We start from the raw sequence: 16,374 nt of genomic DNA, 5'->3' as shown, positions 1-16,374 counted from the left end.
TTCTGCCATCGGCCCCAAATAAATCGACCACACGGGACAGTAAAAAGAAGGGTAAAAAGAGGGAAACAAAGATAGTTACACAGCAACCGGCTAAGGAGGACTCGCCAAGGCTGACTCCAGTAGCAAGTGAGAAGGCAGAAGTAACAATTCAGTCCCTGGATAACCAACTATTTAACAAACCTGATGCTGCGGAAGTAGAGGCCTCTACTTATGAAGGCAATAAAATACTTAGCAAATTGAACAGCGGGGAAGAGGAAGCGCTTAGTAGAGATGATACCCCCCTTCAGACCTGGCAAGCCTCCAGGCAGGAAAGAGATTGGAATTTGATCCTAAATCCCCAAAAATTGGTATTCACGAACTTCCCGAAGCCTAAGGGCTTCCTTACAGGGAAACAGCGAATAACGAACTTTGTATCTAGCCTAAATGACATACTGCCAGGAATGTTTAATTTTAATGACATCACCTCGGTGGAATATCTACATTATGACGGTCACTCAGTGAGAGCACTGACCACTTTTAGGGATCAGAACCTGGCCAAGTTTATCTTTAGGTCAAGACCTGCCTTCTTAAAAGCACGGATAACAATACTTAGGCTCTTTGAAAATAAGGCTCCTTTGAGCCCCCTTTTGAAAACTAAGCAGGGGAAACAACTCTCAAAATTCTGGCCTGACAAACAGAACCCGCAATGCCTTGTGAACAAAGGTGAGGATTTCTTTACTATGGAAGAAAATATCCTAATTGACCAATTCTGGATGTTCCCACCATTAATACAAACTGACATCTTGGGAAGACTAGACAAGCTAAGAGATAAGCTGGCCGAGAGAGCTCCAGGCAATGAGGTTATTAAGGGGGACCAAAAAAAGACCACAACACGTAACCTTCAGATTAAAGCGGAGATTAACTTTCCACCAAGAGAGAATGTGCCACCCTTCAAGGAGAGCACTCCATCACCCCCCCGAAGGAGAAATATCCCTAAGGTGACCCCACCAGACGTATGGGACAAAATGAGATACCTAGATGAAACAGAACTGGGCCAAAATCAGGCCGCAACAGAATATCCACAGAAGGAATTTATGCATAATAAAGATCCGGTGTTCACAAACGTGAGCACTTTGCATCCACCCATTGAAATCATAGAGCGGCTGGATAGCCCGCCATACAAAGACGATAGGCGACCAATACATAGAGCGACAAACCCTAAAAGTACGTTAGCTAATAATTGACAAAGACTCAACTGTGATAAAGCCAATCTTAAATTTTTATCATGGAACATTGCTGGTTGGCTCAACAAGGCGACTGACCAATCATTTGTCAATTTTATTCAAGATCATGATATAGTCTTCCTGCAAGAGACATGGCTAACAGGGGACTTAGATGTAAATGGTTTTGCCTCATTTTCGCTCGCAGGTTCACCAAGCAACAAAGGGGGACGAGTTAAGGGAGGGCTAGGCATTCTAATATCCACAAAGTTGAGAGCATCTCTCGTCAAGCTGGAGCCTCTGAGCAGTGTGGCCATGGCATTATTAATGAAATGCAGATATTGCACACTTCTATTGATTAATATATATGCCCCTCCCCAAAGAGGCAAGCAGCTTATCAAAAATATCTGGCATAGGCTAGAATCATATGTCGATGAGCTAATGAATCAAACTCCTGCAGCGGCAGTGCTGCTGGCTGGGGATTTAAATGCCAGAATTGGCCAATCAGACGAAGCTTTATATGCTCATTTCCATGAGGTTAAACTGAAGTTCCATATACACACTTGCTACCAATCCCACGTTTTCTCCCATATAATTGAAGTGGGCCTAAGGCAGAAAAGGGAAAAGGAAACAAGGTGGTGCAGTCAAATCTCTGTTCTCCAGTTGATATATGCCTTCACATAATCTTTTAAGGAATAGCCTTTAGGTGGGACACCAAAGACTTTGAATAGAGGATGAAGCAGCTCTTAAAACTCAGAGGGGCCTCTTCAAATGTTTACAGCACCAGTCTGAACTGGGTGCTTTACAAATAATAAAAAACAATTCCAGGAAAATGGAAGAAAGGTATTTGTAGATTCTGCAAATTTCGTAAGTAATAATAATAATAAATTTTTATTTATACCCCACCCTCCCCGGCTAAAACCGGGCTCACACAACAAAGCATACACGCAAACGTGGGAATGTAAAGAATACCCCAAACAGTAAGAGCAATCACAACATGACAGTTTGCTTTAGGAGTAAACAAACTTGAATTTCTTGGTCATTCACAAAGCTTCAGAAGTCCCAAGAGAGTTTTAAAAGATACCACTGGTGGAAAGCTAATTGAGGCTCCCTAGAGAAGAGCATTGCTAAAAGACCTTGCATTTTCATACTTGGAGGAGACATTTCCTGAGATAAGCATAGCCAAGACTGTTTTGCAGCACAGTCATCTTATAGGATCTTCCCATACAGACCAGACCAGCCTCTTTTTCCTCCGTTCACAGGAAAGAAGCAATCAGGCTCCTTAGCTGAGATAATCTGCTACAAATAAACGGAAAATTCTGACTCCATGAAGAAGTAATTTTTCCCAATCACGGGATGACTCATGGAAGCTGCATTAAACTAGTATTTCTAGCAGTTTGTGTGGCGGTAAATTTACTCTTGTATGATTTAAAATTAGCAGTGCTGGTGACACTGACATAAAAAACAAACAAGTCTATAAAAACCAGCTAACACAAAAATTGCCACCACTTAAAATCCCTGAGATAGGCACAAAAAGTGAAACAAATGTGCACTTCAAATGAACAAAGTTAATCCAAAAGTTCTTGTGTTACACAGCCGACAGCAATCCAACAGAGGAAATATTCTGGAAGTCCCTTGTGCCGTGTGAAAGATGCTGTCAGTATAAAGGCACATACTTCTGTACTTGCTGGGCTCCAATTTCTGCTACATAAATTGCTCCAGTTTTCTTGCTGACATCCACAAGATGGGGCTTAACTTCGCTTGCAAGCTGAATTGTGCCCATCACAACACAATCCTCAATTGATCCTACTGGTGGGGCAGCCAAGATTGACACCCTGTCAATATTTATATGCGTGACGATCATATACCTTTGATCAGGAGTTAATCTACAGGAGGAAGGGGAGGGGAGAGAGAGAGAAGGGAAGAGAGAGACTATTTAAAGAGAATCCTTTAAATCCTATTTAAAATCCTGCAGTATGAACATAATGCACTTTTGCTCACATTTGGGGGAGGGCACAAGGAGAAGGGGACAACAGAGGACGAGATGGTTGGATAGTGTTCTCGAAGCTACCAGCATGAGTTTGACCAAACTGCGGGAGGCAGTGGAAGACAGGAGTGCTTGGTGTGCTCTGGTCCATGGGGTCACAAAGAGTCGGACACGACTAAACGACTAAACAACAACCTTCTGTTTGCACATCCCTCATGCCACCTGAAAAGTTGATCTGGGGGTCTCCTGATAATCCCAAATTCATCCTCCTGGTGTCATCTGGAGGATTTTGTGACCCTTCTGAGCCAGTTTTTGGCCAGGGAAGCAGGGTTCAGACAGAATGGGGAACTGTAGTTTGTGAAGTGCATCAGCATATTTTATTCTTAAAAACCTATTAAGACTTATTAAAAAAAAGGGGGGAACTGTCATAATCCCACCCTCCATGAATGACAGCCCCTTCCACTCATCAGGTTCTTTGGCACTAAACTCAAATCTCAACGTTCTTAGTTAACAACAAAAAATGTTTTTGCACAACCTGCAAGACAAGACTTTACACAAGAGACTAGATGGGCACAATCCACCATTAATCAGAATTCATTAGACCCGCAGTCATTTCTAGGAACACATATCCCAATGAATGAAAGGAAAAGACCACACATGTGAGAGCCTCATTCCTCTATTTCCAAAGCAGCATGGAATTACCCCCTGGGGAAGCAGCTTCCACACAGCTACGAGTGCAAGTGAACAGAACCAATATTATGATTGTGTGGGGTAAAATTGGAACGGCTGCAGACTGTTCAAATATGGTGGAAATGCCCAGTGAGAAGGATCTAAAGGTGCCCTTCTTTTCACGGAAGGAGTCCTTCAGTTTGCAGAAAGGCCTTTGAGCAAGTGGGGAGGACATTCATTTTCTCATAAGCCTTAATCAATCTATGGCCTTTTAAACTGTAGGGGGCATTGTTTTCGTTCGTTCTATGGTATGTATTTTTGTGGTTTTTGTATTGTATTTTGTGGTTTTTATATGGTATGGATTTTTGTGGTTTTAAACTGCCCAGTGATCCTTGGATGAAGGGTGGTACAGAAATTTAATAAATGATAAGAATGATTTTTCGCGTATTCCTCATCTTGCACGTAGCTATCCTCCTGCACAAATGCCAGCACCCGCTCCTCTGCAGAGTAGATTTCCAAGGGGTACTGTGAAAATCACTTTTCCTCTTCTATTTGCAGATGCCAAGTGCTTCTTCTTCTTGAGCAGAATTCCACTTACAGAATTGCTGGATATGATCCAAATAGAAGTCAGGCACCCATTAGAAAGCCTAATTTAAGGCTTTGGCAGCCGAATCAAGCTTTTGCATGCCATAACCCTTCCGATAATAAAAGGGCCGCAAAAAAGGCAGCATCTACCATCTGTCTAGCATCTGATATTCGTACAAAGTTATGGAAATACAACATGCAAAATTATTTGGATGGATGCACTAATGAGCCACCTCTCCTCTTTCGAGCCAGATGGATACATTAAGGAAAGCCAGTGTAAAAGTTATATGGCACCACCAAACACACTGGCATTTTCATCTCACTGTTTGGCAGAGATATCTCTTCAGTGAACACAGTAGCTCAAACACTGGTACACCCACTATGCCACGTAAAATGGCTCTAACACTGGCACTGGAGCTCTTCATCACCTTACAAACAAAGGCGGCCTCCATAATCAACATGAGCCCTGCTCAGTTGAAAAGTCTCCCCTTCCACCCACCACCCAGATTTGCGTGCAAGCTACAGATACTAGTGAGTGATGTATGGAAGTGAGAGCTGGACCATAAAGAAGGCTGATCGCCAAAGAATTGATGCTTTTGAATTATGGTGCTGGAGGAGACTCTTGAGAGTCCCATGGACTGCAAGAAGATCAAACCTCTCCATTCTGAAGGAAATCAGCCCTGAGTGCTCACTGGAAGGACAGATCCTGAAGCTGAGGCTCCAGTACTTTGGCCACCTCATGAGAAGAGAAGACTCCCTGGAAGAGACCCTGATGTTGGGAAAGATGGAGGGCACAAGGAGAAGGGACGGCAGAGGACGAGATGGTTGGACGGTGTTCTTGAAGCTACCAGCATGAGTTTGACCAAACTGCGGGAGGCAGTGGAAGACAGGAGGGCCTGGCGTGCTCTGGTCCAGGGGGTCACAAAGAGTAGGACACGACTAAACGACTAAACAACAACAACAGATACTATACCTGACAGAAGAAGGGCCATCTTGTGTAAAGCAGCTGTTCCAACAGCCCAACCATTCTCCTGTGGTTTTCTGAAAAGCCTGGATTCTCCAGTTGGCTCTGTCAGCAACCCATACCTACTGAAAATACAAAATCTGTTCACAGCCATTTTTAAATACTACCTCAGCGATCCTGCATATGCTCTATGATGCTTAATATCACATGAAATGGGGATCTACATGTTGCCATTCTGAGCAGGCTGGTATAGGATCTCGCCAACATTACTGAACTCTCTTTAGGGAAGAATCCATACCTGCAGCAAAGCATGTGCTCTTTAATCCTAGCTTCCTGCTAAACATACTTATATGTCGTGGCTTTTGATTGCGGTTGGAAGAACAGCAAACCACTAATGTGGGTCTGCAGGTAATATTAAGCCAAGCCTCGTGGTTTGTTTCTCCCAGAGGAAGGCAGAGCTTGTTCATAGTAAGCCAACGTTTGTTTCAGATTATTTGTTTCTAAGTTTAGAAAACAAAGGAAAATCATAGACGTGTTTTCCTTCTACATGAAAAATGCAAGTTTTTCAGTTAAAACGTTGGTCCAGTACATCTCTACAATACTAACATGGAATCGGGGGAAATGCAGAGAATACTTCACAAAACAGTGCCCTAAAATCCATACCTGGGCTTGTTTCGATTACTGTAATGTCTGCAGGAGACATTGTGGATATTTAAGGTATAATTAGAAAAATCTTAATAATTATTCATAAAGGAAACAGCTTGTAAGAAGTAAATAAGGATGCCAGAAACAGGATAAAGGAAGTCTTTTATTTGGTTGTTTGTATTGTTGTATATTATGCTTGCTGTTTGTAATGTTTGTGTCTGATGGGGCTGGATTTCTGTGTTGGGGGGTGGGGGGTTTCTGTTATGTTGTAAATAACATTTCCAATAAAAAATTATTTTTAAAAAAATACTAACATGGAATCACTCGTTTCTTGGTTTAATTAAAACTCACTGATGAAAAATAGCATGGAATGTTTCATTCACAGGCAAGGAAGGGGCGGGGGAGAGAAACATGCCATAAAAGATTGGAGAAAGCCCCAAAACTTTAACGCACCAGTCCTAAACACTTTCTTGAAAGCTGCAAGTAAATTAAAGGTAAAGGTAAAGGGACCCCTGACCATTAGGTCTAGTCGTGGCCGACTCTGGGGTTGTGGTGCTCATCTCGCTTTACTAGCCGAGGGAGCCGGCGTACAGCTTCTGGGTCATGTGGCCAGCATGACTAAGTCACTTCTGGCGAACCAGAGCAGCGAACGGAAATGCCGTTTACCTTCCCGCTGGAGTGGTATCTATTTATCTACTTGCACTTTGACGTGCTTTCGAACTGCTAGGTTGGCAGGAGCAGGGACTGAGCGACAGGAGCTCACCCCGTTGCGGGGATTCAAACCACCAACCTTCTGATCGGCAAGTCCTAGGTTCTGTGGTTTAACCCACAGTGCCATCCGCGTCCCTACGCAAGTAAATTACTGGAAGTTTAAATTCAAGTGAGAAAATTTCAAGCCCTGGTCATGATGGCTATTTATAAAACTATATTCCAGCGATCACGGCTACTTTACCCGTCCGACAGCATCCACCGTTACACTGTGTGGGATATTGAACTGTGCAGTGCCAGAACCATTTTCTCCATGCAGCCATAGAGTCTTAAAGTCTGCAGGTAGAAAGGAAGCGCCATATATTGCTGTGCATTTTATAATAGAACATCTGCATTACATCATAATAAATAAATAAATTTATTGTTATTTATACTACGCCCTTCCCGGTTTAAAAACCGGGCTCAGGGCGGCTAACAGCAAATATAAAACATTGATTAAAATGCAACTTAAAAAACAGCATAAAACAGCACAGAATACAGCATAAAATGCAGCATCAATATCAATAAAATTCAAAAATTCAGGGGTCATTTTTGGAAAAAAAAACCCAGTCAATAGACATTGAATGATCACCTGGGCTAACTGGCCAAGTTGGTCCTACTAGGGCCAGCAAGGAGGTATGTGGATAAGAATTTAAATGTGGGGTCCCAGAAAGGGTTTCTTCATAGAAGAGGAAAGGGAAAAGGGAATAGAGGATCAGGCTAATTCAAATTGAAGGCCAGGCAGAATAGCTCTGTCTTACAGGCCCTGCGGAAGGAGATCAAGTCTTGCAGGGCCCTAGTCTCGTGGGGCACAGAGCATTCCACCAGGTTGGAGCCGTCACTGAAAAAGCCCTGGCCCTGGTGGAGGATAGTTTGACTTCCTTAGGGCCCAGGACCTTTAAGCTATTATTATTCATGGACCTTAGGGTCCTCTGCGGGACATACCAGGAGAGACGGTCCCATAAGTACGAGGGTCCTAGGTTGCATAGGGCTTTAAAGGTCAGCTGACAGCTTTCTAATTCTTTAGTGATTTCAAAAACCGGGTAACTTTTTGTCCTCTTCCTAAAAACAGAGTGGGGGAACATATTCTAAATACTGTAAAACTAAAAACTATCCAGTAAGGATTTGGGCCTTCTCCTACATTTAATAAACAAAAACAAAAAAACACATTTCCTTCTATCATAGTCTGACTGTGGAAGTTCTACCGAAATTTCAAATGCTGCAATTAACAGAGCCCTTAAAGCGTAAACCCATATGGGAGAGACAAAAGACCTCAAGAAATACAGAAATGATAGTCACATAAATTAGGAGAACACAGCAGAAACAAAAACAAACCACTAGTGCAGGCACTGGGAAATTCTCCACCCCCTGGAGGCTATTTTGACATGTGGGTGGAGACACCTACTTGTCTAGTATGTCATTATGATACCAGCTCACAATTTCAAACAGGCTGCCCAGCTGACTGGCACTGACGGCAGGCCTGGCCCTTGCTTGGCCCATTTGCAGGCACTGTACCTGCAAAAAGACATTTCCCCTCTGCATACTAGCTCTGCAGGCCCACAGAGGAAAATATGTCAATTTGCAGGTGTGGTTTGGATCCAAACCACACCTGCAAATGGACCTCAAAGGGACTTGCTGTTCAGAAGCCCCACTTGCCAAGGAACAACTGGGAGAGCATTTTAAACTCCCAATTGTTCCTTGGCACCTGTGTCTTTTATGTGCCACACACCTGACATCACATGTGATGGCAGGTGGGGAGAGCTTGTGGGAAATGTGCTGGGGGCCAAAGAAGCTGGGGCTGATTAGGCCTGGTGGCTGGAGGTTCCCTATTGCTGTACATCAAAGCAATTCTGAATGTTGCACGTATAGGCCATTCACGTCCATTCACTTACCTGGCGTCAATTTGACCAAGCGGTTGTTCAGTCCTCCATCACCATCTACAATGTAGATGTCTCCGCTTTCTTCCACAAAAATCTCTGCTGGCTGGTCAAACTGCAAGGGATTTGTACCAGAACCTGCTCTACCTGCAGTACCTATGACTTGAAGAAGTTCACCTGAAGGACTATACTGTTTAATGGTGTGTCCATATTCGCCTATATGAAGAAGGAAATAAGACATTTTTCAGTAAGATAACATTTTCTCTGTGAACGCCATAATTTTAAAAGGAGTGAGGTTGTGAAGAATTGGGCAAAAACCAGAGGGGACATTAACTGGATTTACTGTTCTCCAAGTGTGGAACCTCTGTACTGTGTGCACTGCCCTTCGTCTTCCACCATGAACCTGTTCTTGTTCCTCAGCCTACTGAACGCCCAGGAAGAAACATCTTCCTCCCTTTTTTAATCACCTGAACCTGTACAAACTGCAAGATTTGCACAGATGAAGAGCTGTATTTTTTAGGATGATGGCCTGGTGGTCCTGGGCACTTTGTGTGGGCTGTACTGTAGTTAAATTGAACTATCAGGCCCAAGAACATACAAGAGCAAGCTGCTGAAGGAAGCAAGGAGAGGCACATGAATGGTCTGGTTATTTCAATCGCTTCACCTTTGTGTCTTAGAATGGACTGTTGTGTTATTTTTTCATGTTTTATATCATGAGGCAGCATGGAGACAAGTTCTTTTGTGGAAAGGCAGCCTCTAAAATTTAGGTCTAACTTAAAACATCACAAGCACACTGTTTTGTTTCACTCTAGTGTTATTTAGTAATAATCATTCCACATACCAGTTCCAACATCTGTGATCCACACTGAAGTTGTATTGGGTGTGTTCAGCACAAAGATACCATGAGGCATTTCAATGGAAGCATTCCATGCTTGTAAGAAATAGCCATCCTCGGTATAAACTACAACCTTAGGCACATTTTCATCACCTCTCTGTAAAAGTGTATAAAGAAAACAGAGAACCAATCAGATCTTGCAGAATGAAATTCCAGAATTTTTTTCATAACGTTTCCTTATTGCCTATACATACATATACAAATGCATATATTCTCACAAATCTTATTAGCGCCACCAAGTATTGTTATGTCTGGTTCACATGCAAGGAAAAAGCTGATCAGTGGCTTCCTTTCACCGAATCTTAATGCAGAGGTACAAAAGGATAGTGGATTTTTGTCCTCAGTATAAATAGTGGTACCTCGGGTCAAGTACTTAATTTGTTCCGGAGGTCCGTTCTTAACCTGAAACTGTTCTTAACGTGAAGCACCACTTTAGCTAATGGGGCCTCCTGCTGCTGCCACACCACCGGAGCATGATTTCTGTTCTCATCCTGAAGGAAAGTTCTTAACCCAAGGTACTATTTCTGAGTTAGTGGAGTCTGTAACCTGAAGCGTATGTAACCCGAGGTACCACTGTACTGCAACCAAACAGCTGCCTTTAGCCCCCTCTCAACTGTCACCTAGTAAAAGGCGTTAGTCCATCAGGCTATGTGAATTGCCTCCATCCCAAAGATCATTCTAAGAACTGTAGGAAATGATGCACGAACGTGATTTCCCTCCTCTCCCTCCTCATCTCTTTTTCCTTGTGTGCCATGTATTGTAGATTATAAGCCTAAAGATCATTGTAAAGCCACTCTGATAGCCTTTTTGACTAAAGAATGGAGTAAAAGTGTTTAACCTAGATGGTCATGGCATAACACAAAAGTGGACAGTGGACAATCACAGTGAAGCTATCCCCATAATCGTACTTCCATACGAGAAAAGGCATAACCTGTTGAAATTCTGCCAGGAAAATAAGACACAATAAAAGTGCATTAAAGACAAGGGAAAAGAGAAGATCTTTAGGACCCTATTGCCTGCCCATCAAACAACTCACTCATCAGTTGCAGTTCTGATTTCACTTATTGGCTAAAACCACTGACAGGCAGGAGGAGCCAGGTTTGGTTATTTCACAGAAATCACATGCGACAGTTATCTTCCCATTTTGCTTCAGAGTTTTCTTTTTAAGAGGGCGAGAAACTTACTTTTTTAAAATGAAAGCTCAGAGTCTGGGGCCCCTCCCTGAGGGCACCAATGAAGGCTTTTGCAGGCTAATCTGGTTGGCAATCCCTGATCTAAGATACTGGTGAGGTAAAGATGCTGCGAGTTTTTTTGCTTTTTTTTTAAAGAAAGCAAAGAGACAGGATATGCAGGCTAAAAGAGAAGGTTTCTAGGAAGATCAGGGATACAAGAGATCAAGCAGAGTCTGGGTGTGAGAAACTGAACAAAGAACTGGCAGAAAGGCAGAGGGAAGGGTCTGACAGAAAGCAGCCACCTTATGGAATGGAACTAATGTGCAGCAGATAGGCAGGGCAAATATAGAGGAACTGTGGCACATTTAAAAGCCTCCTTTCTTGATCTTGCAGCCTGATCTACAGAAAAAGGAAAGCTGAACTCTCGGCCTCTGAATCCATTTAGACCAACCAAGCTTTGGGAAACATGCCATGAGAATAAAAGCACAATTCCTAGTACAAAGACACAGCCCAGCATTTCCTACACTGGAAAGAAAATGGTCATTAATGGAGATAGCCTAGTGACTTGCTGATGTCATCTACTTAAAATAATTGTGGCTTTCTTCACTGGCACTGTTATAATGAACAACCTTAGTCAACCACAAAGACCGAAAAGTGGAGTGTAAAGGGGAAATGTAGGAGAGGAATGACAATTGGCTCCCTATTCTAGAATTAGGCTTCTAAGCTCCAGAGTAAACATGATATGAATGTTAAAATAGCATGCCAAGTTATGGAACTTTTGAAGAAAAGACGGTATTTTATAGCGAAAGAAGCAACAGCATTCATTTACTCCTTTAGGTAGCTCTTGCCACTACACTTTTTTTTTTTTTTACTTTTTTTTCAGTATGGAAAAAGTTCACCCACACTGGAAAAAAGTCATGCGAATGTCTGCTCCTCACAAAGCTCTCCTCAACACCGGAAAGTATGTCTGCTTCCTTACAGATCCACATGCATTCAGCAAGGAAAAATATAAAGAGAAATGTGAACTTTCCTGACATTGGAGGATGAGCTTCCACCCAGTATTCTATGCAAGAGTTCCTAGTCTGGTTGCTGTAAAAACAGGAACTGCTAACAATCAAAGCTACACACTGGACAACTCTGCTGGTCAGAAGAATGTCTTTTCTTACCTGTCCCACGTATACTAATCCATTGACGTCATCCACAGCAACACAAAACGTCTGACCAGTAAAAGGAATCAAAGGCCAGTTTACATCAAGCTTGTAGAGTGGTTTCTCTCTTCTCCAGAGAGGGAAGAAAGTCAACTCACTTAACACCTTAAAAATAAATGGCAAAAGAATTACTGTTAAATGAGCCATCTCCAGAGAGCAGTACAGTGGTACCTCAGGTTAAGTACTGAATTCGTTCCAGAGGTCCGTACTTAACCTGAAACTGTTCTTAACCTGAAGCACCACTTTAGCTAATGGGGCCTCCTGCTGCTGCCACGCCGCCAGAGCATGATTTCTGTTCTCATCCTGAAGCAAAGTTCTTAACCTGAAGCACTATTTCTGGGTTAGTGGAGTCTGTAACCTGAAGCGTATGTAACCTGAGGTACCACTGTATTTAACGTTTATCTATCACATTTTTATCTCATCCTTGTTGTAAGCACTGCATGCCTGAGGTTTTCCCATTTTAGCTCTCATCGCAACCCTGTGAGGTAGGCTAGGCTGACAAGCAGCGATCAGAGGCACCATGTCTCTGAGTATCAGCTCCTGGAGAGTGAGACTGCCCTCATATCTTGCTTATAGACTTTTCACAGGCCTATGGTTGGCCACTGTGGGAAATAGGGTGGACTAAACAGGGCACCTGCGTTCTTTGGAGCATGGATAATCATGTCCAGGCTACTGTGGTTAGGAGTGGGTTGCAGCTGGCAAGCCAGTCAAGCTGGTGAAATGTGCTTCAAGCTACAGAAACCATTTAGGCCTCCAAAGGTGAGGTCAGAAGTAAAACTCCAAACTGAAAACCTCATTGCCATGCATCAACAGAACCTCCATCTTGCCTGGATTGATCTTCTGTTTACTGGCCCTTACCCACTCCATTATTGATTCCAGACATTGGTTCCATAGCTTCATCTAGATTTAATGAAGAAGAGAAGCAGAACTGGTCATCACCAATGTACTGATGATGACGACACCACATTCCAAATCCCTAGATAATTTCATTTACAGGTTTTGTGTAGATGGCAATGCTCCCCTGGCCTCAAAAGGGAAGGAGAAGTTTCAGGAATGGGGAAGTGATAAAATACATATTTTTTTTCTTCCCACTACATCAAGCCCTCCTCTGATATCCCATACTGCATTAGAGGGCTGCCAGTTCAAAACATGAATATTTTAACAGCTAAGCTGTCAGGGACTTGAGTTGGTCAAACCCCTCTCTTCACCCTACCCTCCATTTTCCTTTCTAGTTTCTTTTGTTTTCAACCAGCACTCCAAATTCCACCCTTCAACTGTTCTTAGCCATACAAACCTAATGGCTGACAGTAAACAATTTCTGTTTCTTTTTCTCAGTTCAACTGCCATAAGCAGCTTTCCATACCTCCAGAAAACTCACCGCTTCTTGTTAGGTCCTTTTAGAGCTGCTTTTTTTTAAAAAGCCCTCAGTTTTGTTTTTATTTACAAATTCAGAAACTGCAAGTTTCGTTTGGTAGCCTCCTTCCCCTTCCAAACCAACAGTCCATTCTCACAGTTCAGTTCACATGTAATGTGGGGGGGGGGGCGGGTGGAATGGTATAAATAGTAATACATATCCTGAAGTATTACGTCCCACAGATTGATCATTTAACAGCCAACTAAATAACACATTTTTTCAGTAATACGGACTATTGTGTAGTTTGCAGGACCGGCCCACCCATGAGGCAAGGTGAGGTGATTGCCTTTGGTGGCAGGATCCACACTGGCAACAGATCCCAATATAGATCTTTATGCCCCGCCCCTTGTAATTCTTCACTCACCCCTTCTTCCCTAGTGGGGATTGAGATGCCCTTTTTCTGGTTCGTCTCAGGGCCGGTTCAGACAGAACAAATATCCTCCAAACATGGCTTGGTTTCCCATGGACTTGGATAATAATAATAATAATAATTTATTATTTATACCCCGCCCATCTGGCTGAGTTTCCCCAGCCACTCTGGGCAGCTTCCAATCAAGTGTTAAAAACAATACAGCATTAAATATTAAAAACTTTCCTAAACAGGGCTGCCTTCAGATGTCTTTTAAAGAGAAGATAGCTGCTTATTTCCTTCACATCTGAAAGTAGGGCATTCCACAGGGCGGACCCCACTACTGAGAAGGCCCTCTGCCTGGTTCCCTGTAACCTGACTTCTCGCAATGAGGGAACCGCCAGAAGGCCCTCAGCCCTGATCTCAGTGTCTAGGCAGAACGATGGGGGTAGAGACGCTCCTTCAGGTATACAGGACCGAGGCCGTTTAGGGCTTTAAAGGTCAGCACCAACACTTTGAATTGTGCTCGGAAATGTACTGGGAGCCAATGCAGATCTCTCTGGACCGGTGGTCACCTTCAAAGGTAGCCCCAGGTCACCTTCAAAGGCAGCCCCACATAGAGCGCATTGCAGTAGTCCAAGCGGGAGATAACTAGAGCATGCACCACTCTGGCAAGACAGTCTGCGTGCAGGGAGGGTCTCAGCCTGTGTACCAGGTGGAGCTGGTAAACAGCCGCCCTGGACACAGAATTAACCTGCGCCTCCATGGACAGCTGTGATACGATCCCACACCCCAAATACTTTTCATCCAAGCTGCCTCCCCATTAAAGAAATTGTAATCGATTAGGTCACAGGGTTTCCCAAACTTGGGTCTCCAGCTGTTTTTGGACTACAATTCCCATCATCCCTGAGCAATGGTCTTGCTAGATAGCTTCCTTGCTAGCTTCCTTCCTTCCTCCTGGGCCGTGTTCAGAAAGTGCTGGTGGGGGATGAGTGTTCAGACCCCTGGGCCCTCACTTGTGGGGTGCCTCAGGGTTCCGTCCTCTCCCCCATGCTTTTTAACATCTATATGAAGCCACTGGGAGAGATCATCAGAGGGTTTGGGTTGGGTGTCCATCAATATGTGGATAATACCCAGCTCTACCTCTCTTTCAAATCAGAACCAGTGAAGGCGGTGAAGGACCTGTGTAAGTGCCTGGAGGCGGTTGGAGGATGGATGGCGGCTAATGGATTGAGGCTGAATCCTGACAAGACAGAAGTACTGTTTTTGGGGGACAGGGGGAGGGCTGGTGTGGAGGACTCCCTGGGGCTGAATGGGGTAACTGTGCCCCTGAAGGACCAGGTGCGCCACCTGGGAGTCATTTTGGACTCACAGCTGTCCATGGAGGTGCAGGTCAATTCTGTGTCCAGGGCAGCTGTCTACCAACTCCACCTGGTACGCAGGCTAAGACCCTACCTCCCCGCGGACTGTCTTGCCAGAGTGGTGCATGCTCTGGTTATCTCCCGCTTGGACTACTGCAATGCACTCTATGTGGGGCTCCCTTTGAAGGTGACACGGAAACTACAACTAATCCAGAATGCGGCAGCTAGACTGGTGACTGGGAGCGGCCGCCGAGACCACATAACACCGGTCTTGAAATACCTACATTGGCTCCCAGTACATTTCCGAGCACAATTCAAAGTGTTGGTGCTGACCTTTAAAGCCCTAAACGGCCTCGGCCCCATAGACCTGAAGGAGCGTCTCCACCCCCATCATTCTGCCCGGACACTGAGGTCCAGCTCCGAGGGCCCTCTGGCAGTTCCCTCGCAACGAGAAGCCAAGCTACAGGGAACCAGGCAGAGGGCCTTCTCGGTAGTGGCGCCCGCCCTGTGGAACTCCCTCCCACCAGATGTTAAAGAGATAAACAACTACCTGACATTCAGAAGACATCTTGAGGCAGCCCTGTTCAGGGAAGTTTTTAATGTGTGACCTTTTAGTGTATTTTTGGTCTCTGTGGAAGCCGCCCAGAGTGGCTGGGGAAACCCAGCCAGATGGGCAGGGTACAAATAATAAATTATTATTATTATTATTATTATTATTATTATTATTATTATTATTATTATTATTATTATTATAGCTAGGGATGATGGGAGTTGTAGTCCAAAACAACAACAGCTAGAGACCCAGGTTTGCGAAACCTTGGATTAGTTCCTCACAGATGTGTGCATATTCACACAGCTGTGAAGGAAAAGGTTCACCCCCCCCCCTCTGGCTCGGGCCCCAAACTCCCTCAGCCTGGCCCACCTCACAGGGCTGTTGTGACCCAAGGGACCCTGCTCAACGCGGCGCGGGAGCGGAGGGCGGTCCGTTCTGTACCTGCCAACCCACCTGCACCTCAGACCCCGCCGTGTACAGGCTGACCAGCAGCACGAGCGAGGCGGCCCCTCCGAGGCCCGCCAAAAGGCGGCAGAGCCGGGGATAGCGGCGGGCGGCCATCGAGGAGGAGCCTCCGCGGGCGCGAGCCGAGCCGCCGCCCCCCGTCACGAGAGCGAGCGAGGGAGGCGCGCACGTTCGGGACGGAGCAAAGCTTCTTGGGAAGTGGAGTCCCCCCGTCGTTCGGAGCAAGGCGAAGTACATGGCGAAGGGACTACAATTCCCATGAAGCCTCGCGGCGCCAGAGAAAG

The 16,374-nt window shown here is 44.6% G+C and overlaps 1 protein-coding gene across 4 annotated transcripts; it reads right to left on the bottom strand.

Annotated features, from left to right (window-relative positions):
* Positions 1–2,062: 2,062 nt before the first annotated feature.
* Positions 2,063–16,342, bottom strand: NHLRC3 (NHL repeat containing 3). 4 transcript variants are annotated; one of them, XM_081906408.1, is made up of 8 exons: positions 16,067–16,342; positions 12,741–12,848; positions 11,907–12,053; positions 9,515–9,665; positions 8,689–8,889; positions 7,002–7,093; positions 5,414–5,526; positions 2,063–3,085 (listed from the first exon to the last, which is right to left on the bottom strand). In XM_081906408.1, the coding sequence occupies exons 1-8, from the start codon at positions 16,325–16,327 to the stop codon at positions 2,857–2,859; spliced, it is 1,302 nt and encodes a 433-aa protein (XP_081762534.1). In that variant the 5' UTR covers positions 16,328–16,342; the 3' UTR covers positions 2,063–2,856. The 4 variants fall into 4 exon arrangements, with proteins under 4 accessions (XP_081762534.1, XP_081762535.1, XP_081762536.1 ...); XM_081906409.1 differs by having other exon boundaries at positions 16,079–16,342; XM_081906410.1 differs by lacking the exon at positions 12,741–12,848.
* Between the last annotated feature and the right edge of the window lie 32 nt (positions 16,343–16,374).

This window comes from Podarcis melisellensis (assembly GCF_964234715.1).
Source record: "Podarcis melisellensis genome assembly, chromosome: 3".
Taxonomy (NCBI): domain Eukaryota; kingdom Metazoa; phylum Chordata; class Lepidosauria; order Squamata; family Lacertidae; genus Podarcis; species Podarcis melisellensis.
Note: the sequence above shows the minus strand (reverse complement) of the source record. Positions and strands in the feature narration are given on the sequence as shown.

Bases quoted from the DNA above. Each gene is read 5' to 3' on its own strand.
- NHLRC3 (XM_081906408.1), bottom strand. From the start codon at position 16,327: ATGTACTTCGCCTTGCTCCGAACGACGGGGGGACTCCACTTCCCAAGA. The intron at 12,849-16,066 runs GTACAGAACGGA...CATTAAATCTAG, and splicing joins AGGTGCAGGTGGGTTGGCAG to ATGAAGCTATGGAACCAATG. The intron at 9,666-11,906 runs GTAAGAAAAGAC...ACACTTTTACAG, and splicing joins GATTAGTATACGTGGGACAG to AGAGGTGATGAAAATGTGCC.